This window comes from Talpa occidentalis, unplaced genomic scaffold, assembly GCF_014898055.3.
Source record: "Talpa occidentalis isolate TD23 unplaced genomic scaffold, MPIMG_talOcc4v2.1 talOcc4.6, whole genome shotgun sequence".
Lineage (NCBI taxonomy): Eukaryota > Metazoa > Chordata > Mammalia > Eulipotyphla > Talpidae > Talpa > Talpa occidentalis.
This window is the reverse complement of record NW_023604972.1, coordinates 76,984,477-77,011,226: the sequence shown is the minus strand read 5'-3', so window position 1 is coordinate 77,011,226 and position 26,750 is coordinate 76,984,477. Positions and strand designations below refer to the sequence as shown.

The 26,750-nt window shown below is 42.0% G+C and overlaps 1 protein-coding gene across 21 annotated transcripts in view; it reads left to right on the top strand.

The window, feature by feature from the left end:
- Positions 1–26,750, top strand: part of PAM (peptidylglycine alpha-amidating monooxygenase) — a 329,113-nt gene that overhangs the window by 198,746 nt on the left and 103,617 nt on the right. For all 21 annotated transcript variants that reach the window (XM_054688174.1, XM_054688177.1, XM_037530112.2 and 18 more), the window contains exons 6-7: positions 15,877–15,962; positions 18,050–18,133. In XM_054688174.1, the coding sequence (XP_054544149.1) occupies positions 15,877–15,962; positions 18,050–18,133 (170 nt within the window). The remainder of the gene's footprint in view (positions 1–15,876; positions 15,963–18,049; positions 18,134–26,750) is intronic.

Below are 26,750 nucleotides of genomic sequence, written 5' to 3'. Positions count from 1 at the left end.
ACATTCTTAACATTATTTTGAAATTATGTCTATAAAATATTTTTGCAACAAGATTTTCAATTTGGGGAAAAAAATTTGAAGAAAAATGTAAATAAAAATAAAAGCAGCAACTTTGAGTAATATAATTGCTACAATTTATTTTGCTAAAATTATTACTTGAAAAGCAATGTGATAAAGTGAAAGAATAGGGGGCTAACTGGCTGATTTCCCTGGGTAAGTTATTTGTTCCTTGTGGGCTGACCTGTTTTTTCATTTTAGCAAGGGACTAACAATGACACTAGAATTTATAAAATTACTCTATACTCTAAAATTCCATAATCCTATGACTATAAACTATATGCAGATGCTGAGTCAGATTGGAAAGACAACTTTATTAGGGGCTGGAGACCAGGCACTGGTTGACTCACCTCAAGCAGGCAGCTCACTGCCTTTTGCATGCAGTGGCATTTTGAGTTTATTCAATTCTTGATGGTATTATACCCATGTCATTTTAAATGGTTTTTAAAAATCTGTCTTGCAGGCTGTATTTCCATTTAATCTATCAGTTTGCTTTAATTGACTTTATAACTATACATCGAGGACAATAATTGATGCTTTTATTCTTAACTGAACCCAATTGTTCATTAAACTGTTTATTTAAAAGTAGGAATATGTGTGTGTGTGTGTGTGTGATGAAAGGGGCATATCACATAGGAACTCAACTCACATAACCCTGTGTGTCTATGTGTGTGTTACTGCTCTTAATTTAAAATTGGTAGGGGCCTCCCCTGGTGGCACAGCGGTTGAGCGCTGGGCTGCGAGGCTGCCTGCAGCCTCTGCTGCATCGGTTCGTTCCCTGGCCACCAGCGAGGGTCCCACAAAAACAAATAAAATAAAATCAGTAGATTTTAGAAAATCTTAGAAATTGAAATATTGCATGTATTTATCCTACGAATACCCTTTTAAATCTAGTTTTACCCTAAACACACACACACACACACACACACACACACACACACACAATATCTGTTAAATATACGAACTGGGAGGTACACATTAAATACAATTTTCTCATGACTCTGACTTTGCACAGTCCAGCTTTGTTCTCCATTTAAAGATGGTAAAGACCACTCACCCTCTCCCACCCCCCAATATTTGGCTCTTGTATTAAATCTAGAATGATATTCCATGAACTGAACTTTTCAGTTACTTCACAAAACATCCTCTGCTCCTCCCTGCCCCCCAGGGCCACACAGGCTCAGCCCTGGAGACACTGTGAAATATTTTCCAACTGCTTAGCTTCTTATCCTCCCATCTGAATTATAATATTAATAACAAAAATCTATCAGTGTCAAAAGGCTTGCATTATTTTTCTAAAATATTTGAGTAGTGGAATTTATCACACTCGATTTACACTTGGTAATCTATCCTTACTCTTGCAAATCTATCCTGTACCAAGATACATAGAGTACTAAATGAAGATTTTCAAACGTTCATTTATTTTGATTATGATGCCTATAATAGTTTTTGATGCCCCAAAATAGCAAAACTCATTCACACTTTGGGGAAACCTTTATGGGAAAACAAAGTTGTTTTTGTGAAAGAAGAAAAAAGCTAATTAGATATTTTCACACCAAAATGTCAAGCTCCTATTTCCTCTTTCTACTTGTTAGCTAGGATTTCCCTTTTGCATTTGCGTGTTCTGTTTTCATAGCAAGTTGGCAACTAGGTATGTCTCTAATAAGGAAAACAGTTTCCCTCCTGAAATTATGAACTTATAATTTAGCCCCTGTCTTTAGGCGGCACTTTTAATATGAAGGCAAAGAGCTGTTCTGATGATGTTTCACTGTTGTGCTGCCCTCCTTTGCTCTCTGTAATTGCCTCTTTCTACTGTTCATTAAAATATATTTACAGTTATATTAAGTTTACATGAAAAGAGTAGACACAGCATGAAGCAGTTTTCATTATGAAGTCATTTTAATTTTAAAGTTTTTTTCTCTACACATATTCCAGTCTTTTGTGTCTCATTCCAAATTAGCAGCTCACACTGGTAATGTGTCTAGTTAATTGTATGCATGTGCATTCAAATTGCATACATTGATGTGAACCTTTTAATATACTGTGGGGTGGTCCCTTTATAGTTAGAGTGGGCCTGGTGCTCAACTGCAAATTAACATACCTCTTGAGGATGCAAATAAGGACCAGCTGATTGAAAAGCAGTAGTTCTGTTGGCCCATGTGAAGAAGGCAATAGTACTTGTCAGATCTAACACTCAGACTTCCTCTCCTGGGCTTTCAAAGGAGGAGGCAATGAACATCATCTTGGGGCCAAGGGAAAGTAATAGCACCAAGATCAGAGCAAGCATAGTGCAGCAGCGGGATGACACAGAGCAAGTTCTCTATGATCTGAGCAGACAGGTAGAGTGCTGGAGCCCTCAGTGTTTTTTCAGGCATCTATTGACCTTTTACCAGGTACAGAGCAGGTCGGGATGCCCAGGGCCAGGAGGCTGGCAGACCTCCTGCCCCCGGCGAATCTTCATTCTTTCTGGGCTCTGTGGCATTCTTGTTTGTAGTGGCAGAAAGGCATAGAACTGGTTCTCTATGATCTGAGCAGACAGGGTGTAGAGGCAGGAAAGGGACACTGAGCAGGTTTCCTGATCCAGTAGGCCAGGTAAAGGAGGAGTCCTGGAGCCCTCAGTGGCTTTTGCAGGCTTTTATTGGGATTACCAGGTACATGGCAGGCAGTAGTGCTGGGAGAACAAAAGGCTGGCATGCCTCCCAGCCCCCAGCAAGTCTTCACTCTGTCTGGGCTCTCTGGTGATCTCTGCTTCTGCTTTTCTGCTTCTCAGCTTCTACTGCTTCTCTTCTCTCTGCTTCTGCTGGTGTCCCCGCGATGCCACCCCTAAAAGCCCAGTCTCAGCCCAGGTGAATCCCATCTACATATGTCCACACCCTATTCCAGGTGCCCGCCATCAGGCATGCATTCGGGACCACAGGGCTCCATCATCCATCCTAATGGCAGGAGGACAGAAAAGCCTGATACTTTTTACCTTACCCTACAGTCCACCCCATCAGGGTTTTCTGCCATACAATCTATATATATACAATTTTGTTTCTTAGCAAACATAAATGCAGCCATGGCCCACAAAAGCAAATACATCACTATATAACAACAAAATACAACAAAACACAAGTAAGTCCAGGCAGGGCACCAACCTAGTGCCAAAAGACAATTATTGGCACCAGCAGATAATCCACCATTTCTGCTGCCGAAGGCACTGCTCATACAAGGGAGGGCAACCACTCACAGCATCTGCCAGGAGCTGTCAGGCTTCCTGGCCTTCTCTGGCTGCAGTCTCGGCCACAAGCCACACACCGCATCCACCCCCAGGATGCACTCTCTCTGGGATTGGCGATTCTATCCTGTTGGGGGTAATCACCAACCCTCAGGGTTTCTATCTGCTGTCGCTCCAACACTTGCCTTTCATTGCCACCAGGGCGACTCGCAGACCCCTGCACTCAGGCCAACCCACTGCACAAGCACATGGGTTGGATATCCAAACTACATGTGGCCTCTCTCGGGTCCCCTCTTTGGCTTGGGCTCCACCCCAAGCCACGTTCCCCACCCGTCCCCCAAGTACGGGTTCCTCAGCTCCTTACCCTCACTTGAGAACAAGCAGTCATCACCCACAGGTGATTTTATGAGACTCACTGGCCTTCCTCAGCTTACTTAGTGCTTAACAGCCACTCAGGGCTTCCCAAACTTAGCATCAGTACCAGCTTTTGCCTTCTGTAGGGGGCAGGAATGGCCACAGTGCAGGTTTTCTAATCCAGCAGACCGGATAAAGGAGGAGTCAGAGTCCTCAGTGGCTTTTGCAGGTCTTTTATTTAGATTTACCAGGCATATGGCAGGCAAGGGTGCTGGGGGGCTGGGAGGTTGGCAGTTCTCCCAGCCCCCAGCAAATCCTCACTCTCTCTGGGCTCTCTGGCGTTCTCTCTGCTTCTCTGCTTCTTTCTCGGCTTCTCTTTTGGCTTCTACTGGCATCCTCTTGATGCCACCCTTAAAAAGCCCAGTCTTAGCCCAGGTGAATCCTATCTACATCTGCCCACACCCTATTCCAGGTGCCCGCCATCAGGCATGCATTCAGGACCTCAAGGATCCATCATCTATCCTGATGGCGGGAGGGCAGAAAAGCCTGATATTTTTTCCTTACCCTACACCTTCTCAGTTGGCTTTTCTCCTGACTAGCTGCTGGGTATACACAGGCTGCTTTTGGCCACCAAGGCCTACTGGCCACCCCCAGATTCCCATCTCCTGGGGTTTACAAACGATTTTCCCCCAGGGTCACCAGAACAACATTAACTTGCCAAAGTTCCTCCACCTTCTGGCAGGATTGTCAGTCCATTAGTCCAAGTCCATTGGCTTTTCCCTTCATTAGCACTGGTGAGCTCCGAATCATGGTCCTTTCTTCCCCAACGATTCTTGCTGCCTCAGGGGTCGTTGGCTGGTCCTCTTGGGCATCTCCTGCAGGCGAGGTCTCGTCCCGCAGCTCCCGGACCGTGTCCACCTCCTATGCTGCCATGACGCCTCCAGCGTCATTACAGGCAAACACAGTCTGTTACTCCTCAGTCCCTCCAGGTCTTTGGAGGGCTCCATACCCGTCTGCATGGATCATCATGCCAACTTAGGCCAATTGTAAGGGCAGGAAGGACACAGTGCAGGTTTTCTGATCCAGCAGACCTGGTAAATGAGAAAAGAGTCCTGGAGCCCTCAGTGGCTTTTGCAGGCTTTTATTGGGATTACCAGGTACATGGCAGACAGGGGTGCTGGGGGGCCGAGAGGCTGGCAGGCCTCCCAGCCCCCAGCAAGTCTTCACTCTGTCTGGGCTCTCTGGCAATCTCTGCTGCTCTGCTCTCTCATGGTTCTGCTTCAGCTTTTCTGCTTCTCAGCTTCTACTGCTTCTCTTCTCTTGGCTTCTGCTGGCGTCCCCATGACACCACCCCTGAATAAATCACAGTCTCAGCCCAGGTGAATCCTATCTACATATGCCCACACCCTATTCCAGGTGCCCGCCATCAGGCATGAATTCGGGACCACAGGGTTCCGTCATCTATCCTAATGGCGGGAGGGCAGAAAAGCCTGATACTTTTTACCTTACCCTACATCGGGTAAAGGAGGAGAGTCCTGGAGTCCTCAGTGGCTTTTTCAGGCTTTTATTGAGTTTATCAGGTACACGACAGGCAGGGGTGCCGGGGGTCTGACTAGGCCTCCCAGTCTCCAGCAAGTCTTCACTCTCTCTGGGCTCTCTGGCATTCTCTCGTGGCCTCTGCTTCTTTGCTGGTTCTTTTCTCTGCTCATTCTCCTTCGGGTGGTCCCTCTTTTGCTCTGCTGGCATCCCTGTGATGCCGCCCTTATAAGCCCAGTCTTAGCCTACGTGTACCCACCTATGCATGACCACACCCCACTCCAGGTGCCTACCATCAGGCATGCATCAGGAACGCAGGGATCCATCATCCAACGCTAATGGTAGGCAGGCAGAAAACCCTGGTAATCACTTACCCTACACTTACCCTAGCATGATTTGTTGGATTCTATTTGTGCTTGCAGACTTAATTCAAAGTGTATAAGTTCTGAGTTCCCCAGATTTGTTGGCTGAATATGTCAAAAAAGGAGCAGATGCTTGTTTGGGCTGTTAGGATCAGTAAGGAAATGAGGTATTAAAAAGAGGAAATTTAGATATAAATTTAAAATTTATAAAATGATCTATTACTTCTCTCCACTAAGAAAACTGTAAATTTTAGGAAATATTAGAAATGGAAATACAACATTTATTTATTCTATTAATACCTTTAATTTTACTCTAGTGAACAGTTGATTTTTTTTTTTTTTAAGCAGTTTGCTACACTGGTTTTCAGACCTTATAAATCACCATATATTCTCTTCATAAAATTGTTTTGGCATTTGGGGTACTTCTGGAACACATTTTGGGGGGGGTAATCCTTCACATTTTTTTGTAATGTGGAGTTGTATGTGTCCCGACCCGCGGGATTCGGAGGCACGAAAAGAGAAGGGCTGAGGATTGAAATGAGGGGCTTGACAGCTTGACGCTAGCGTTTGCTTCTTTATTTTTCCTTTTCCTTCTCTTTTCCTTTTCCCTGTCTTTCTTACTTCCCTGGCCTTCTCTCTGCTCCTCTCGCAGCACTCTCCTCTCTCATGGTTCTCCTCTTAAATCTCTTTTCTTCTTCCCCTCTCTCTCCCGCGTTCTCCTCTTATACCCTCGTAGCTCCTCCCCCCGTACCTCCCAGTCTCCTGTGCTCTACAGGAAAAACCTGTGGTTCTCCGAAGGCGAAACGGTAAAGCGAACTCATGGCACGCATATGCAACACGGCACATACTCCGGACGGCTCCGGACAGTATGGGCTTGTGCATTTTTGTTCTGCTGAGCATAGGACCTATGGCTTGAAGTAATGGGGGACTGCAAACCTCGATTTCATATTCACAGTGATGGGTGATTAAAGGAAATGGGCTTCTTGTGTATTCTGCTTGTACTTTGCCGTGATCTTGTTACTTCTTAAATTATTACTTCTAGTTGTAAATAATGTCTGATTTGAAAACTTTTTTTAAGGTTTATTTATTTATGCATGCAAGAGCTGGGGTGTAGGCTAGAGGTGCGGGGGGGGGGTGAGAGGATTCACCACAGAGTGGGGAGCAGAACAGGCAGATCTAGTGAAATACACTGCTGAGGGGAGCAGCGGGTGAGACAGGAGAGGTCTGCTGCACCATGTGGGTTGGCTCCCTGGCTGGGGATAGCTTCATAATACTGAGACTTAACCCCTTGTGCCATGAGGGAGACCGCTGAAAGCTATTTCTAATGACACTTATGATCAACTACACTTTACCAATCAAAGAGAGTTTCTACAGGTTGTTGTGGATCTTTTTTGACAAGAATCCCAGCTGGTTAAGTGAGGCTATTTCCAGTTTTTCTAACTTGGAATCATTCTCAGCTAAAGCAGTAATGCTTTACCATCCTGTGAAGCTTTAGTTTAAATTCCTTTCAACTGCTTCTATTTATTAACCACCTGCTGTGTCTTTTTAAATGCCACTATCTCAATAGGGTTATAGATGCTGATAAGGGGAAAGAGAAAAGTAGCTATAGCACATAAATACATGGAGAGAGCTGGTATATGAGACACCCTGCTTGGTTACTCATTTAAATGACTATATTTTTTAGGGTGATGTTACTTTCCAGTAAGGCTCTAGCTTTGTTGCCTCTGTGATGATGATAATGATTCTTTGGTTGAGCTGGAATTTGCATATGCTGACTTTTTGCACCCTCTTCCTATCTTCACTACCTGTCATTTGTACACTAGACAGCAACATTCACCATGTGTCTTCTGCAAACCCCTCTGTTTCTTTTGCCATAACAAAACTTCTAAAGTTAAACAAACATAAACAACAGCCTTATTAGTATAAATAGATATCACATAATATCCAGTATTTACACTGTTCCTTGTCCAGGGCTATAAAATGTCTTTGAGGGTAATAACAAAATGTAGACTGTAAGGGCAGGAATGGACCAGTGCAGGTTTTCTATGATCCAGCAGACCAGGTAATGGAGGAGTCAGAGCCTCAGTGGTTTTTGCAGGTTTTTTAATTAGGGTTCACCAAGGCATATGGCAGGCAGAGGTGCTGGGGGGCCCAGAGGCTGGCAGTCCTCCCAGCCCCCAGCAAATCCTCACTCTATTTGGGCTCTCCGGTGATCTCTGCTTCTGCTTCTGCTTCTGGGCTTCTCTTTCGACTTCTCTTCGGCTTCTCCTCGGCTTCTACTGGCGTCCCCGTGACGCCGCCCTTAAAAGCACAGTCTCAGCCCAGGTGAATCTCATCTACCTATGCCCACACCCTATTCCAGGTGCCCGCCATCAGACATGCATTCAGGGCCACAAGGATCCATCATCTATCCTGATGGCGGGAGGGCAGAAAAGCCTGACATTTTTCCTTACCGTACAAGACATAAATTTCTTCTAGGTTAAAATTAATTATATCCATTTCTTGTTTCTACTTTAATATTATAATATTCATTAAATTATTAAATTGCATATCAGGATGATATAAAGGAACTTTGTTAAAATAAAATTAGTAGCATGGTCTAACTTCTAGTCACCAGTGATCATATTCCTTGGTGGATTTTTATGTGCCTGGCAGAGGTGTGTAGGGTAAGGAAAAAATATCAGGCTTTTCTGCCCTCCCGCCATCAGGATAGATGATGGATCCTTGAGGTCCTGAATGCATGCCTGATGGCGGGCACCTGGAGTAGGGTGTGGGCATAAGTAGATGGGATTCACCTGGGCTGAGACTGGGCATTTAAGGGCGGCGTCACGGGGATGCCAGCAGAAGCCGAAAGAGAAGCCGAGAGAGAAGCAAAGAAGCAGAAGCAGAGAACGCCAGAGAGCCCAGAGAGAGTGAGGATTTGCTGGGGGCTGGGAGGACTGCCAGCCTCCCGGGCTCCCAGCACTCCTGCCTGCTATGTACCCGCTAAATCCCAATAAAAGACCTGCAAAAAACCACTGAGGACTCTGACTCCTCCTTCACCTGGTCTGCATGGGATCAGAAAACCTGCTCAGTGGCCAGTTCCTGACCTCTACAAGGTGTTTATAGGAGTTCCTTAGCAACTGTCCAGTTCTTTTTTTTTATTTAAATATTTTGTATAATTCTTACATCTTTTTTTCATCTTTGCACAATGTATGCATTTTCATTTTGATTATATTCCCCATACAATTGCACCTCCCCCCTTATTTTGACTCAAGTCCTTCCTTTCCCCACCCCTGCCTCCCCCCAACCCCCGTAGTGTGTCTCTGGTTTATAGTTGCTTGTTGATTTTGATTTTTACTTTGTATTGATTAGTCTTTTTCCTGGTCTCTTATTTAGGTTTTCTAAATCCCTGCTATGAGTGAGACCATCTGGTATTTTTCTTTTTCTTTCTGACTTCGCAGAGCATGATCCCTTCTAGCTCCATCCATGTTGCTGCAAACAGCATGTGTTTATCTTTTTTGATCACTGAGTAATATTCCATTGTGTGTATGTACCTCATCTTCTTGATCCATCTATTTTTGGACATTTGGGTTGCTTCCATAGCTTAGCTATTGTAAATAGTGCTGCTATAAACATAGGGGTGCAGGTGCCCTTTGGAATTACTGTTTCTGTGTCATTTGGGTAAATACCTACGAGTGGAATTGCTGGATCATATGGAAGCCCTATGTTTAGTAGTTCAAGAAATCTCCACAGAAAAACTAATTCAGCTAATCAATCAGTTTAGTAAAGTGGCAGGATACAAAATCAACACGCAAAAATCAGTAGCCTTCCTATACACAAACAATAAATCTGAAGAAGAAGAAATAAAAAAAAATCCCTTTTATGATTGAAACAAAAAAAATCAAATACTTGGGAATAAATCTAACAAAAGAGGTAAAAGACCTATACAAATAAAACTATAAAACACTGTTAAAAGAAATAGAAGAAGACACAAAGAAATGGAAAGACATCCCTTGCTCATGGATTGGAAGAATTAACATCATCAAAATGGCCATCCTACCAAAAACTGTCCAGTTCTTGACAGATTAATGCCAACTTGAATGAAATAGAATGGCATGGTTGAAACTTTTAGCAGTTTCAGCAGAAACAAATGTTACATAATTGTGAACATTATCTTTTCCTCACAAGACTAGTATTTATAGAACAAAATAGCAATGTTATAGCACAGTGTTTAGACATTGTAGTGCAGGAAGGGCACAGTGCAGCGTCTCTGTGACTGGAGCAGACAGGTAAAGGAGAAAGGAGGAGAGTCCTGGAGCCCTCAGCGGCTTTTGCAGACTTTTATTGGGATTTTACTGGGTACACAGCAGGCAGAGGTGCTGGGGGGCTGGGAGGCCTGCCAGCTTCCTAGCCCCCAGCAAATCTTCACTCTTTCCTGGCTCTCTGGCATTCTCTTGTGGTCTTGCCTTCCCTTTCACTTTTTTGTTCTTTGTTGCTCTGCTGTTCCGTTATCATCCCCATGACGCCGCCCTTATTTGCCCAGTCTCAGCCCGGGTGTACCCACCTACATATGCCCACACCCTACTCCAGGTGCCCACCATCAGGCATGCATTCAGGACCGCGGGGATCCATCATCAGTCCTAATGGCGGGAGGGCAGAAAAGCCTGATAATTTTTTTACCTTACCCTACAGACAATTTTACATAAAGCCAGAACTTTGAAATCAGAGTCAGCTCTACTATGTGATGTTGTAAAATCATCGGTTGTGCAACCATCCCAGGCCAGGTAGGTTCACTGTTGGTTCTAACAGTTTAAAAGAGAATTTTGGAGGCCTTGGCATCATCTTCACAGATTTTAATATTGAGTAGGGGAAATCAACTGGCAGAGAGACAGCAACTTAAGCCTCTCCCCCAGCCCCAGAATGACACTGCCCTTTTATCCCCGCCCTCCTGGGCCCAGGTGTGCACAATCATGGGACGGGTACAATACCACAGGTGCCAGTCATAGAGGCTAGTGCCTGAAGGGCATGAAAACCTTGATAACTCATTTACCCTACATTATCATTGGTCAAGTTATTCAACTTGAATGGTCTGTTTCCTCATTTGTAAAATGGGTTTACTTGGTGATTGATACCATCTTGGAGTAAAGTGATGTTAAATAACATGCTTGGGGCAGTGCCTGGCGTGTGGGAAGACTTAATAAATGGGCTCTATCATCCTTATTCATTTATTAGTAAAATATTTATTAGCCATCTACTTGTGCTGAGCACTTTGTTAGGCACTGAGAATTTGGTGTAGACAGACACAGTTTCTTTTGTGGACTTTATTGCCTTTAATCTCATGGGGCATGGTTGTTGCAGTGGTGTTTATCAGGCTGGTACTTTTTATCACCACTATGATTTAGCTTTCCCATTAAATGTCTTTCTAATTGCTATGCTAATGCATACCCATTGCACTGAGATCCACTTAGGATTTGTGTGAACTGGGAAATATGTTCTCTGGGTTTATAGAGCAGCTAATGAAATTTAAATACCTAACTCATACTGGATACAGTTTTGAAAGGTATAGACATTCCACATGTGATTGATTTTATGGTACATTTCTTAAAGATGTTTTCTAATTTTGGCTTAATTTTCCTGTGATTCTGTTAGAATGGGAATTTAAGGTCATACATTCTTAACTTGACAGCATGACCATTTTATTAAAAAAAATTAAGCCAAAAAAAGAAATGAGTAATCAGTTCTGATCTTCCCTGAGTAACCTTGGATTTTAAATAGCCTTTAAAAGATACAACCAGAGGGCATTTAACAGTCAATCACACTTTATTTGGATAATTCAAAATGACAGGCTAGCACTTTTCAGTGCTTGGCATTGTCTGAAAATATTCATGCCATCTGAGTAGTTTCCCCGTGGATTAGAGGTGAAAAAGGTACTATAGCAAAGGTCCAAGAATTCAGAATAGCTTTATTTTCAAATGTTAATTCTCATCATTTTTATGATGAACACTGAGAAACCACAAGAGAGCTATGTGAATCTTTTTACAAGTAATTGGCTTAATCTGGAGAAGGTTTTTGGGGAAGCTATTAGAATTCTAAGAATAAGAAACCTGGATGATGAGGCCTGAAATTACCCTGGATTAAGGGTTACACTTTTTCCTAGCCTCAAGTTCTTTATTAATAAGAATAGTAAAAACTCTCTATTTTTGTAGGAGCTTTTTGGAAAGCAAAGTATACAATACTATCTTTATCCATTTGATCATTTTATGTGAATAAACAGTGTCACTACTTTGATTGATATGGGAAATGGAAATTTGAAAATAAAAAGTTAAGGGATTTTATCCAAATGCCCTTTGCCACACTGTTGTACTATTTATTATAAATCCATTTCTCTTGGACTCTTGATTTTCCTCTTTACATAACTCTATCACTCATTAAGTTTTCGGATTAGTCTCAATGTCCAGTGCCCTCCAATAAGTCACTCTTTACCTAGTCTTGAGTTTAACAAACAATTTTTTTAAAAATTATAAAACAGAATTTAAAAAGTCAAACCAAAGTTTACCTTTGATGCTCTTCTTTTTACCAGACCCAATAAAAGAATAAAATATAAAATCATGTCTTTTGGCAAATATAGCAGAACTTATTTTATCTAGAGTTCAATATTAGAATTTCATACAAAAATTGCAGCTTAGTTCAGATTTGATAGTCACCATAAAATATTATCTTCATGTAATATCCTTCTATGCCTATAAATCAGACTCACAATTTGAAATTGGAAAGGAGTATAATACCCAGAACTTTGAAGAATGGCTTGACCTTGACCTTTGAAGTTACTTAAACTCTCTGAGCTTGTTCATCTATCAAGTATAACCTACTTGCGATGCTTGTGTGAGAGTAACTACTAGCTGATTTGTATAAAATATCAGGCAAGGAATAACTCAGATTTATTGTAATAACAATTTAGTTCAAACCTTTTAACTATGTTTTAAGTTTGATTATACTTGACAACACAATGTAATTTAAGTCAATTAAATTCTTTTAAGTGTTTGGGCCTCCCCTGGTGGCGCAACGGCGGTTGAGCGCTGGGCCATGAAGCTGGCTGCAACCCCTGCAGCACCGGCGAGGGTCCCACATGGTGCGCAAACCCCTCCTGCAGCACCCGCTGCTCCCCTCAGCAGTGTATTTCATCAGTCTGACTGTTCTGTTCCCCGTTCTGGCTCTGGTGAATTCTCTTACCCCCCACGCTTCTAACTGTACCCAGTGCTTGTATAAATAAATAAATAAATAAATCTTTTTAAAAAATTCTTTTAAGTGTTTATATATGAAAAATTAAGAACTTACTTAGCAGTTAACTTCAAATATTTTTGGCTAGTTGGTAAATGCCAGGTGGAGTTGTAGGTGCTGCGAGTACAGGATGAAAGGTAGGACTCCAGACTTTAAAGTAGGCACAGGCTTGTGGGAGGGAGATGAAGTGATACTGAGATGAGCACTTGGTTAGAGATGGAGAAAGACAAAGAGAAAGAAATGTGTAAAGCAACCCACCCATTCCGAGCAGGTTTATGAACGGTTCTAGCAGCCACATGCTCTTCGCCTTGGTTTGTAGTCGCCACACTCCTCCGTACACTCCACTCCTCCACCCTTAACACCGCACTACCACCACACCGCACTCTGCTGCACCACCCTTATAAATCAGTCTCTTAGCTCAGGTGTACCCACTTCAGGTGCCCGCCATCAGGCATGCATCCAGGATCACAGGGCTCCCTCATCTATCCTGATGGCGGAAGGGCAGAAAAGCCTGATATTTTTCCTTACCCTACAAAATGTGTCCTCACTCATAGGCAGTATGTCAAGAAACAAAATAAACAAATGAATTACATACAGTAAAAGTAGTTGTATTATGACCAAGAATAGTTGGTTCTCACCAGATTAGTGGATATCAAAGGGAATAGAAAGTGAGTAAATCAAGTAAAGGAGGTGAATTACGTGAAGGTGGGAGGGTTGGGGGGAAAGAGAGAGAGAAAGAGAAAGAGAGAGAGAGAGAGAGAGAGAGAGAGGGAGAGAATGAGAGAGAGAGAGAAAGAGAATATGAATGGGAGTATGGAAGTTGGATGGGATGGGAATCAGAGAAAGCTTCCTTGAGGAGGAAGAATTGAATTTGAAGGAACAGGTAATATAGTTTGTCAAGCAAAGAATTGGGAAAGGGGTTTTCCAGGCAAAGGAAACTGGGGAAAAGAGAGAAATTGGCAGTGATATGCTATGACTAAACAGTTTTTGTTCCTGGAGACATAACAGGACCCCTGATCATGAAAGGCCTTATGTGTTATGGTACAATGTTTGGATTTTATTTTTGTGTTATTTTTGGGAAGCATTTGAAAGAGTTTATGCCAGCAAATGACATAATCAAATCTGTGGCTTAGCAAATTTTACTAAACTATTTTACCCTGTTATATTTCATTGTTTTTTTTTTTCTAGTTATACATTCTTCTATTTCCATCTTGTTTCTATATCAGAGGAAGCACTTAGCTTGTTTATCCAATGACTGCCATCATGTTGATGTTCTATACTTGGTCTGTTTATGATCTTTGTTGCAGGCTATGAAGATTGCCACCCAGATCTTTAAATTTTAGTAGCTCGCAGCGGTGAGATACAAAGTTCATCACATCTGAATATCTCATTTCTTAAACTGTTATAGCATGTGGCCAAGGAGGAAATTTTTGCTTTTGGGCACTGTCCAATACCTTAAACCTTTCTAGCATAATTGGCACAAGGATGTCACAGACATTTATTCCAACACACAAGTCTCAAATAGTAATGATTCTTCTTCTTAAGTACATTGTTCTTGACAATGAACAGTAAGAAACTACTTCTTGATGTGTTTAACATTGCACATTATCCAATTTCTTTCTGCAATGTGATTTATAGAAGCAAGATCACTTGCTAAATATAACTTTATGGGGAATCCCTAGTTTCCAGTCCCTCGCCTGTTTATTCAAGTGGGATAATAGCTGTCTGCTTGTACTTACTAAACTTTCACTCTATTTTTGGCTTTAAGCAAGCCAAAAATAGGAAACATTTTAGAAGTCCCTGCCTCTGAGAATGAAGATACGTCTTAGTAATGTTTTTCTCCAGGTTTTTAGCCTCAGCTTCAAACCCACCTAGGAAGCTGCCACATATGCCTTCTGTGTGAGCCAGCTACCTGCCCATGAAGCTATCATGATCCTTGTCCTTGCTAGTCTTCATATAGTTCACATTTGCCTAAACTCCAGGCTCTGGCCTTGCATGGTACCAATTTCCCAAAATACAAATATATAAAAGCAAAAAAAAAATCACCTAACAGCATTTTGAGCAAACCTGATTTTATAACAGAGCAAATGAAGAGAGTGTAATGGGAAAAAAATGTGTGGTTTGGGATAAGGCAGCTTACCATTTATGAAATTGGATCTGCCAATATATAGACATGTGTGCCAGTTAGCACATTGGGTGCCTTATACTCATCACCACCACAGCCCATGAGCCTTCAAGGCTTATCCACATGCCCATGATACACCTGTTAAGAGAAGGTTCTGGGATTCAATGCCAGATATGTTTTTCTGCCTGTGCTACTTTTACCGTGCAGTGCCCCCTCTCAACAATCAATCTTAAGATAAGGTGAACATTTTGTTAAATAATGCATTACCCTAGTATAGTGCTTTGAGGTTTATAAAGTGTTTTCACTTATATCTCATTTGATTTACAGAATAACTTTGTGTGGTAAGTATAATTATCCTTGTTTTATCTTACAAAAGAAAACTGAGGCTCAGGAGGATTGACGAGGGCAACGTGAAACAACTTATGAATGGCACAACCAGAATTCATAAACTTAGAGCCAAGAACCCCTTGCGTGGGGTGTACTTGTATTGTTCCCCCACTGAGGGCAGGTACTGTGTACTGCTTCTTGCTGTGGTTGATTGATTGATAACACTGATTCCCTTTGGGGAATGTGTGTGACATGTCTTTTAGTCCACCTCCAGGTTTCCACTGGGTTAACATTCATTTATACCACTTCCCTTTGTAAACACTGACTTTTTGACCTGATTACATGGAGTACATTCTACATGTGAATATATCTAATTATAAATTGTATGTTTACCTCACAGAATTATTTCGCATTGGGTCACAAACACAAATCTCTCCTTATATAAACTTTTTTCACATAGAAACTATTATTTGTTCTAGTCTACATTAGGATTTTACAGCTGATAAGACTACCAGTGATGATATATTGATGGACTTATTTTTGCTTTCAAATATTTTCCCTATCCCCTCCTCCATGGGAAGTGACTTGTGCATTTTATAACTTGAATCTTCATTTATAATGACATTTTTTTCCTTCAGGTTTTGTGATGAAGGAACTTGTGCAGATAAAGCCAACATTCTATATGCCTGGGCAAGAAATGCTCCCCCGACCAGACTCCCAAAAGGTACCTGTGAGGCATCTTGGATACTTTTACATTGAACTGCTGAATTTCTCAATTTGCCTTCATAATACTTTAAATAGAATTATAAATTAATCAAATGTACCTCAAGCTCCTTGGGCTTAAGACACATTGGTTTTGTTTTGTTCTGTTTTTAAAGATTTATTTATTTATGCATACAAGAACTGGGGTACAGGCCAGAGGTGTGGGGGTGAGAAGGTTTACCAGAGACAGAGTGGGGAGCAGAATAGGCTGACTGACTGAAATACACTACTGTGGGGAGCAGCAGGCGAGACAGGAGAGGTCTGCTGTACCAAGTGGGTTAGCTCCCTGGCCTGGGATCGAACCCATGCTGTAGTGGCTTCAATAGCTTCGTAGTGCAGCATCTTAACCCCTTGTGCCACTAGGAAGGCCCCAAGGCACATTAGTTTTTAATAGTAGGATCATTTCATGAGCCAGGAGAGCTAGGAAGTAAATAAATTGCTGTTTTTTCAAACAGTTTTTTTTTTTTTATTCCTGAAACCTAGGTGTTCAGTGTCATGCCAAACTCAACTCACTTTCTGACTTGTCCTCTAAACTGCCCATAGCTTCCAATGTGTGAGCAGGTGACCAGACAATCTTTAATTATCAGAATGTTTCTCGGGACTAAAGGGACTGTGCAAGCCTGTTACAGAAAAAGTCTGCCATGGTCCAGACACGGTGTTTTGTGATGCACAAGCCTTCTCTTGGCTCAGAAATTCCTGACAGTGCTAATTGATGTGTTTTACTTTGCTTCAAATCAGCATTGGAATCCTCTCTCTGGCTTACCAGGCAGCTGCTACGAAACAAATTTGGGAGTAATAGGGAGGGTGTCATACATTTGTTGACCTTTTTAAGAGTACTGGTACAAATGAAATTTTTTTCTCTACCTGTAAATATTATCCCTGTAGATTTTTTCAACTTACTAGCAAACTCTATTAATATTAAGACTTTTCGGAGCCCATTAGAGTCCAAAAATTTATTGACACACTGGACTTTGTAATCTGGTTGGTAACTATAGGAGCCTCAGTGACATTTTGCAAATATTTGTTTTCATAGGGGATTAAAAGTAATCCCTCTGAGGGACTCCCCGGTGGTGCAGCATTTGAGCGCTGGGTTGCGAAGCTGCCCACAGCCTCTGCAGCACCGGTTCAATCCCCGGCTCCTCCTGGGGTCCCACATGGCGCGCAGACCTCTCCTGCGGCCCGCTGCTCCCCTCAGCAGTGTACTTCGGTCCTTCTGCCTGCTCTGCTCCCCGCTCTGGCTCTGGTGAATTCTCTCACCCTCCCGTGTTTCTGACTCTACCCAGTGCTTGTATAAATAAATAAATTAATTTTAAAAATCTTAAAAAAATAAAATAAAATAAAAGTAATCCCTCTGAGATGCTCCTAATAAGTCTCTTTGCCATATTCTATCAGAAAATAAAAGTCAATAGGAATATATACAAAACAAATGAAACAATTGGTTTATATTTATCTGGTATATAATCAACAAGGACAGAATTTTGTTTGTGTTATTTTATTTCTTTCAAAATGAGTGAATTGGGGGCCTTCCTGGTGGCGCAGCAGTTGAGCGCTGGGTTGTAAAGTGCCAGTTCGATCCCCGGCCGCCTGGCGAGGGTCCCAAATGGCACGCAGACCTCTCCTGACACCCACTGCTCCCCTCATCAGTGTATTTCGTCAGTCTGCCTGTTATGTTCCCTGCTCTGGCTCTAGTGAATTCTCTCACCCTCCCGTGCTTCTGACTGTACCCAGTGCTTGTATAAACAAACAAACAAACAAACAAATAAATAAATAAATCTTTAAAAAAAAATGAGTGAATTGTCCATTGAAGTGTAAGTGATTAATGTTCTAAAGTAGAAAGTATATATAGAATTCTACCAGAACTATAAGAAGGAATGAGAGATTATAGTAGACATTCTCAGTGAATACCCAGTTTATTTTCTATTTCATGTATGGCATACTTTCACTTTATATGCTATTTTATTTCCATTTGAATTTATAGGGAATCCACTTGAGATTAATTCAATTAGAGTTCCATTTCTAAAACATTTCTCTTCTTTTGCAAAACTCTAGGTGTTGGATTCAGAGTTGGAGGAGAGACTGGAAGTAAATACTTTGTACTGCAAGTACACTATGGGGATATTAGTGCTTTTAGAGGTAAGTTTTGAAATGTTGGAAGTAAGCAGAACTTTCAAAATTATGCTGTTTAAAATATATAGACTATCATCCATATGATAAAATGAAGAATTGATTGTACCTTCTTCCCACTAAGAAACAACTCTTTTTGTTTCCTCTATTTTGGCACAACTGAAGAAATAACTTGTACTTTGAAAGTTATATTCATTTATAAGCCCTATTACACCTTCTCTTATTTGAGGGTGTTTTGCTTTTCTATGTGTTCTTCTCTACCTGTGACTATTATGGGATTCCTTCCGGCAGCACTGTCAAAAAGAATGAAACTATAGTAATATACTTACATTACTGTCAGTAATTAGTGGGAGAGTGAATGGTTCTGCAATACCCGGGACGTTCTCAAACTCTCAGACCCATGTTTGTGCCTTAATCCACACTGACCACTTCAGGACCTCGCCCTTCGTCCACAGCACTAGTGTACAGGCCTACCTCCTCCTTCATCTTCACAGCCATTGCCCCAGATACCTTACCTTATGTGTGATTACCATGCTCTTCTTTAGATGCTCTTTACTTATAATAGAATCGTTAACTTGAGGAAGGATTCTCATTTTCAAGGCAACCAAGATTGGCGATTGTCATTACTCTTCTTTTTGGGTCAACTCCAATTGAGTTTCTTTTATGTTTTTTGAAATGGCACAGAATGTGAAGCTCTAAATGCATTATTTAAAAGCAGTCAACTTTAGGGCCTCCCCAGTGGCACAGCGGTTGAGCGCTGGGTTGCGAAGCTGCCCGTGGCCTCTGTGGTGTCGGTTCGATCCCCGGCTGCTCCCCGGCCACCACAGGAGGGTCCCACATGGTGCGCAGACCTCTCCTGCCGCCCGCTGCTCCCCTCAGCAGTGTACTTCGGTCCTTCTGCCTGCTCTGCTCCCCGCTCTGGCTCTGGTGAATTCTCTCACCCTCCCGTGCTTCTGACTCTACCCAGTGCATGTATAAACAAAACAAACAGACAAATAAAGAAAGAAAAAAAACATGCCTCTATATATAAAAAAATAAATAAATAAAAGCAGTCAGCTTTAATAAATCCCATGTTAATCATAGTGTCACAGCTGTACTGGTGCTGGGCAGACTAATCTTGCTGCCCGCAGTTTAGTATTTGTAGCAGGAGACACAAGCACAAAAGCAGTGCATTTATAAGCAGTACTAGAAATGCATGTGGAGATGCAGAGAGGATAGGTCTGTCTGGAAAGGCAGGGGACACCAAGTACCAGCCAGAAAAGCTTCTTAGAAGATGAAACCAGAACAGGGACTTGAAAGGTGATCAGGAGCCCCTCATTAGACAGGGGCAGGAGAGAGATGTTCCAGACTAAAGTAGAAACATATGCAAAGATAAAGGGAATGACGCAGCATTGTGTCCACGAGGAACTCTTGGTATTCCTGGACTGTGACATATAATGGTAGAAATAGCAGGAAATGAGAAGAGGCAAAAGGTGAAAACCAGACACTAAAGACCCTTGTTAGACTTTATGCTGTAAGTGGGTAGAGTGCTTATCAGCTGAGCAGTAACCTGATGGCATTTTCACTCAGCCCTAGACTTGAATGCATGTAAAAGCCAAGAGCCCTGTGAAGAAAAGATTGGGGCTGCTGGAGAACAGAATAGTTGCTTTTTTAATGGAGGCTTATTTTTTATACATTCATTAATTTTATAAATTAATATTGTATGGAAGACAGAAGGTAATCTAATTGGAAATGGATGTCCCTTTGTAAGCAATAGCATAATACTAGGATTTTATGATCACACTCTAAGACCAACTGGCCTGATAATGGCCTGTGCTAGTTTTTTTACCCTCATCAAATTTCCAAACCCCTCTGCCCTCCTCATCTATAACATAGAATCATAATCATTCATATACAGGTACCTCGTCAGTACTTAGTAAATGTTAGCTAGTGTCATGATAGTCCCTGTAAAGCCTTCAAAGTGGCATAAATTCCCCTAAATGCAACCTTTTATCATAGTTACCAATAAAACATAGGGGATGTTGGTTACTTTTCAAGGGTGTCATAATTTTTCATGTTTAGACACAGGACTATGTTCACATCTGTTTTGATGCTGGTAGAAGTTTTCTAATTATGTTGTTTCCTGTTCTCTCTAGCAGTTTTTATTGGTAGTTCAGTTACACAAAAATCAAACTATAAGACAAAGCCCTGCCATTAAAAAAGTTTGGGTACTTGGAACCAGAGGTTTCTCCTAACTCCCCTTTTTTTGGCCAAATTCTTTCAATAGAGTGTTGCTCCAAACAGAAAATTCTCTAGAGATTATTGCAGAAATTGTCTTAAGACAACTGATCTTTCCTTTCTAGGGTTTCAGGCATTAGCTTTCTAGAGAAAACCCATGCACACACCAACTGACACTGGAACTGTTATTCTTTTTTTTTTAATCATTAAAGTACCAGTATTTTTTTTTAAAGATTTATTTATTTATTTATTTATACAAGCACTGGGTACAGTCAGAAGCACAGGAGGGTGAGAGAATTCACCAGAGCCAGAGGGGAGAGCAGAGCAGGCAGACTGACGAGGTACACTGCTGAGGGGAGCAGCAGGCGGCAGGAGAGGTCTGCGTGCCATGTGGGACCCTCGCCCGGTGGCCGGGGATCGAACCAGCGCTGCAGAGGCTGCGGGCAGCTTCGCAGCCCAGTGCTCAACTGCTTCGCCACCGGGGAGGCCCCTAAAGTACCAGTATTTTATACCCTTGATAGTGTTTTGACAGTAGAGAATTCCCCCCTCAGGTATAGTCATCTTAGCACTCCCATCACCATAGTCCTGTGTGTTCTTCCCCCCACCCCAACTCACCCCTCTCCCTTTTCCTCCTCCCCTTCTGAAAACCGAAGACCTATGGTCAGTTCTGAAGCATTGGTTTTAAAGTTTGTCTTTGTCTGACCCTTTGTTTCATATTGCTATATTCCGCATATAAGTCACACCATCCAGTATGTATCTTTCTCCTTCTGGCTTATTTGACTTAGTGTAAGCCGTTCCAACTTCATCCATGTTGCAGCAAATGGCACAAATTTATCTTTCATGATTGCTGAGTAGTATTCCATTGTGTATATAGACTTCATCTTCTTGATCCACTTATCTGTTTGGTGGCCCTTAGATTGTTTCCATATCTTGGCAATCGTGAGTAGTGCTGCTGTAAATATGGGAGTACAGGTTCCCTTTTGAATTAGTGTTTTTGTATTTCGGGAGTAGCTGCCTAGGAGTGGGATTTCTGGGCAGTATGGCAGATCTTTTTTTAGTCTTTAAGAAGCATCAACGCTGATTTCCACAGGGGTGCAGCAGTGCACATTCCCACCAACAGTGTGAAAGGGCTCCTTTTTCTTCACAACCACACCAATGCTTGTTGATTCTGGTCTTTTGAGTTGGGCCATTCTCACAGGTATGAGATATGAAACTGACTCTTATAATGGTGGTAGGGGTCTCTTCCCACATGCAGAAGCCCTGATCATCTCTGGGTTGGCAAAATTTCCAATCTACTAACTAATTAGTGTCCTTAAGCTCTTGGTGAATATAGGAAAATTCGTAGGTATTACTGAGGCTGTAGAACACATATACATCCCCTTGTTTCCACACCATCAACAGAGCCTCAAAATACAAATGCACCTACATTTATACATGTATCTGGGAATATAATCGAAAGATTCATTTTCATTAGAATGTTTACTATTTATATCTTAAATGGTCTGAATGAGACCTAGGGATGCTGTTTTCAACTCTCCTTTACATGAGCTGTAAGAAGTTTAGTTTCTAAATTTCTAGGGTTATATTACTAAAATGCAGATTATAAAATTTTAGTTAGAGCCCTTAGAGCAAGTCATTTTCAATTCCAGAAAGATAAAGTTCTCTTTAAGTACTGTAGTTTTCAAGCAATTTGTATAGAAATCTTCCCCAGATGTAAACAGTCCAACAGATTTCACTCCGTGAGAACTGTTCCAGTGATCACAAATTTAACTTTAGTTTATGTAGATAGAACAGTGAGTCATTGATATTAATGATGTCATTATTGGGAGGAGGGGACTTTGGTCATAATTTTTTTGACCTAAAAATCTATTGATGCTATTCATGTGCAGAGGAAGGCAAATACTAGGGTTTTAATTGCCTACTTTCTAAAGAATGCACTGTTAGCCCTTGCAAAGATAAGGGCCCATTGTTTAAAACTTTTTTTCAGCTCCTTCATCATTATGATGGGGCCCAGAGGGTGCTGAGGGACCCTAGAGGTACTTGATCTCTGCAGAAGAGGAAAGAGTCCCGGTGGGAGTGAGAGTAGGTGAGTTAGTAGTGAAGCTTTGTTGCAGGTGAGAGCATACACTCGAGAGTGAGTGTGAACAGATTCAAAAGAGAATTGTGCCCTGGGTCTCAAGGCTGCTGGTATAAATAACTGCTTAGTTTGAGGAGGCAGAGGCTCATAATAGGGTCCTAAACAGGTTCTGATCAGGCAGGGGGTTTCAAATGGGTTCCTGAATGGGTTTTATTTAACAAGACCACCAGGTCATAGCATCCTGTTAGTGGAATAAGATAGGAGTTGTACAATCAAAGGTGCCCAGCATGAGATTAAGATTCTAAACTAGTAGGGGTTGGGTACCTTGCTCTTGTGTGTGCATAGACTTTTTTTCAGTTACTGAATGGGGATAGGGGTCTCCAGGCTTCTGTGTGCTAATTTCTTTTTCTACTTCAGTTAGTGGGAGTTGAAAATGTTTACTCTCTGGCAGTCGAATTTTGCCCAGCTGCTTCACAGACTTTAAATCCAGGTCATGGCTTTGCTTGTTTGTGTGCTAAAACATGGAGGGGATTGTTCCTAGAATATCATATGGTATGTTTGTTGGGGGAACGGTATACCCTGAATGAACTCCACCGACTAATGTATTAAGGACTCCACTCCCACCTCCATGCCAAAAAGATCCTAGGTAACTGACTACAACTCCCATCATGCCATGGATCTTCCATAACCCTTGACTTCTTGAAGGGGGTTGTTGGGAATGAAGGGTGGAGTTAAGCAGCCATACTTGGGAATGAAGTGTGGAGTTAAGCAGCCATACTTGAAAGAAAGGGAGGACATGTTGACTGGAGGGGACTTGGGTTTGCCTGCCTTCAGCATGAGTCCAAGGCTCCAGCTTAGGCAGCATTACCAGTGATGTCATTATTGGGAGGAGGGTACCTTGGTTATAATTTATTTTGACCTAAAAATTCATTGATGCTTTCCACGTGCAGAGGAAGGCAAATACTGGCAAATACCAACTCTATCGATATATCTCCATCACTCCCTGTGCGCCCTCTCTTCTCATTTCCCTCATAAATAAATCCTTTATTAACTTGTCTATACACATAGACAAGTCCTGCCCTTGGTACTTGTTCTGAGTCTTTTTAAGCATACAGGTGAGGACTCACATCCAGGCCATCCCATTTCCCTTTGGGGTTGCCCTTTAGTATGTCCATAACATTAAATGCCTACAACGGACAACATACAGGCTGGCAATAAATATTAGTTGTCCTCCTTACCTCTCCCCCTTTGCTTCATAATGATCCCAGATATCAGATAATTTCCCTCAGAACTTAGAATAGATAGGTTCATCTATTTTACTGGGTTTGTTGCCTTATCTGCTATATTTTCCATAGCCTTTGTTGTCAAGCAACCATATCAACTCAATAGCTTGTCCTCTAGGAGGGTCAAATACAGATAAAACCAAAACTGTGGTCATGCCTGTCAGCACGGCAGTCGTGAGAGAGGGCCAGGGATATAGCAAGATCACCCCTAGCTTTGAGGAGATTTTATGTTCTCAGTTTGATTTCCTGGAGTTACTCTTCTCCCTTGGCCAAAATTGATGTTTTGGAGGTGAAACCCAGAGAGCTAAGTGTCATGTAATTATTTGTAAATTTAAAATAAGTAGACTCTGAATCAAAGCCCTAGAAGGAACTTTGTGAGTGAAACAATGGGAACATTAGTACCTTTACTTGGTGACTTTCAGATTTGATTTCTCCTTACTCTTTTTTGCATTATTCTGTCCTGGTTATGATTTGTTTAGATGTGGCTTCTGAATAACTTCATTCCAGTTTTTATTTTATTTGTTTATTTTTTGGTCATAATAGCAATTATTTTCCTTGATATCCAATCTGGCAGTTTTGAAGAACTTTCTTTGCAGCATACTGTTTTTATAAGCTTCTCTGTTTAAGCTGTATCTTTCTGCCTGCCTTAGTGATTGGTTGGTCTTAAGGATAAAATATTTTTGTTTGTTTGTTTTAAAGAGGTAATTTAGCTGGCCAGGTTCACAAATCATGGTGTCTCTGTGTGTGTGTGTGTGTGTGTTTAGGTGCAGGTAAGAATTCCTCATCATTTTAGGTTCATGGACTACTTGAATTATCAAGACATCAGACAGGTTAAGAAAGGAAAAGTCAACTTAATAATGTGCATGCACACTGGGGAGCAACAATGATGAAGTTACAGATGTAGCTTCATAAAAGGGAGAGGGACCATGTTCCCTGCCCCTGTTGACATGCAGCCACCTTGGATTAGCTACTGGGAACTAGAGGGTGGAGCTGAGCAGCCAGGTAAAGATTGTAACAGAGAAGGTAGGTAGGACAAGTTAAAAAAGGAGAAAAGGAAAAAGAGCTCTTGTTCCTATGACCAAACTTGTACCTGGTACTGCTGGGAAGGTAACTGTAGAGACACCTGGAAGAGACACTTGGGTAGAAAAACGCAGGGAGGCTGACAACAGCAATGATTATCTTGATGTGGTATCTCCCTTTGTAGCAGCATTTGGGATTTTCAAAACTCCTTTACTATGGTTCCCCACCAGAAGGTGCCCTAGACTTCTGGAAAGAAGTCTAAGGGCCTCAACTACCCTGCTTTGGGCCAACTCTGTTTGGCTGGACATTTACCCATGAGGGGATGTTTCATTGGAAAAATAACCTAACCTCTCTCTGTTCCCTATCTATGCACACTAATCCTATTAAATATCTTACACACTAAGAGTGTGCTTTGCTCTTGTGCCTGCGGATTTCCAGACCTCTTTAGTACATGCAAATTTAGGATTTCTGGGGTACCCCTTGGTCATGTGTTAACAGTTATGCTGGTCTCACCTTCAGTCTGGGAGAAATGGCTTAATTCCTAAACCAACTCTGAGGTAAAGAGCCTGGACACTACAAAGAGTGGGTAGGTCTTCACCTGAGAAAGAGAGGATCCTTTCATCTCTACTCTCAATGGAAAGAAATGTTTCTCAGAGAGGATGTATTAACCAAAAAACCTAACCTAGGTGATCTCCCTCTAACTACATTCTCTAGGTCATCTGAGGGAGCAGTGACTGGGTAGTAGAAGAAAGCAAAAAAATTTCCAGGAACCTCAGGGTTTTCATTGTTCTCAGCTCAAAATAATCTGTGTGCCGAAGCAGGGCATCTTCCAAACACCTCTGATAGTCTTGGAATGGTCAGAGTCGAGCACATAAATATAATTATGGCCAGAGTGACAAATTTAAAAAGAAACTGGAGCAGGACAGAAAGGGAGGAATAACACCCTAGGTGGACATTAGCAGACATGGGGCTTGCATTCATGTACACACACTTGTCCACATGCACACCCAGGGGATCCTAATTCACCACAGCTGAAGGAGCATGAGAGAATGCAGACACTGTCAGGAGGAAGGGAAAACAGGACTCCAGAGAATTTTAATTCCACTGGACATCTGCTGCATCTCTGCCTCTTACAAGACTACTAGCAGGGAGCTATTGGAAAAAGCTTTGAAACTGTGAGCCCAGGAAAATCCCTCGCTAATGCATTTTGAGCAAGATGGAGCATAGATCAGTGGCAGGGCAGCTACACTTAAAATTATTTCATTCCAATATAAAACTGATTACTCTGACTAAAGTGTAAGCATTAGAGTGTTCTCGACTCCCTGATACCTGATTGCAGAGATAGTAGGGACTGGTTGCTGCTCCCTATTAGTTCTTCCATTGTCTTCTATCAATCTGTTTAAGTAGCTTCATCTTGCATCCTTACATTGAAATATACCAAGGCTTCTTTAACTTACTTCTTTGCAAAGCCATGGATACTATTTAAAACCATGGTTTTTTTGCATGTTCTGCATGTCTTTCCATATTTGAGATTCTCCTCTGAAATTGCAAATACGGAGGATGTGCTTCCACCACCCCCAAGGAGATGCCAGAAAGCCAGTGAGTCTTCATACTGAAAGAGAGAAAGAGAGGACTCCTCTCTAGAATGCAGCCTCACCTTCCCTGAATAGATCCTGGCCTGCCTGCACATGGTCAGCATCCTAATCTCCTTTGGGAATATAGAGCGGAAGTTTAGTTCTGACCAGGGTCCTTTACTCCAGAGACACATAATGTGTCCAAGTTCTCCACTGCAGGAAAGGAAGCCCTGCTTAAACACACCCCCAGAAGTTTTATTGAAAATGTGGTTCCATTGGGGCCTCCCTGGTATCACAAGAGGTTGAGCACAGTGTTCGCTGTGAAGCTGTCCGCAGCTTCTGCAGTGCCCGTTCAATCCCTGCCAGCCTCGGAGCAACCCACATGGCAAGCAGACCTCTCCTGTCTTGCCCGCTGTTCCCCTCAGCAGTGTATTTCATCAGTCTGCCTGTTCTGT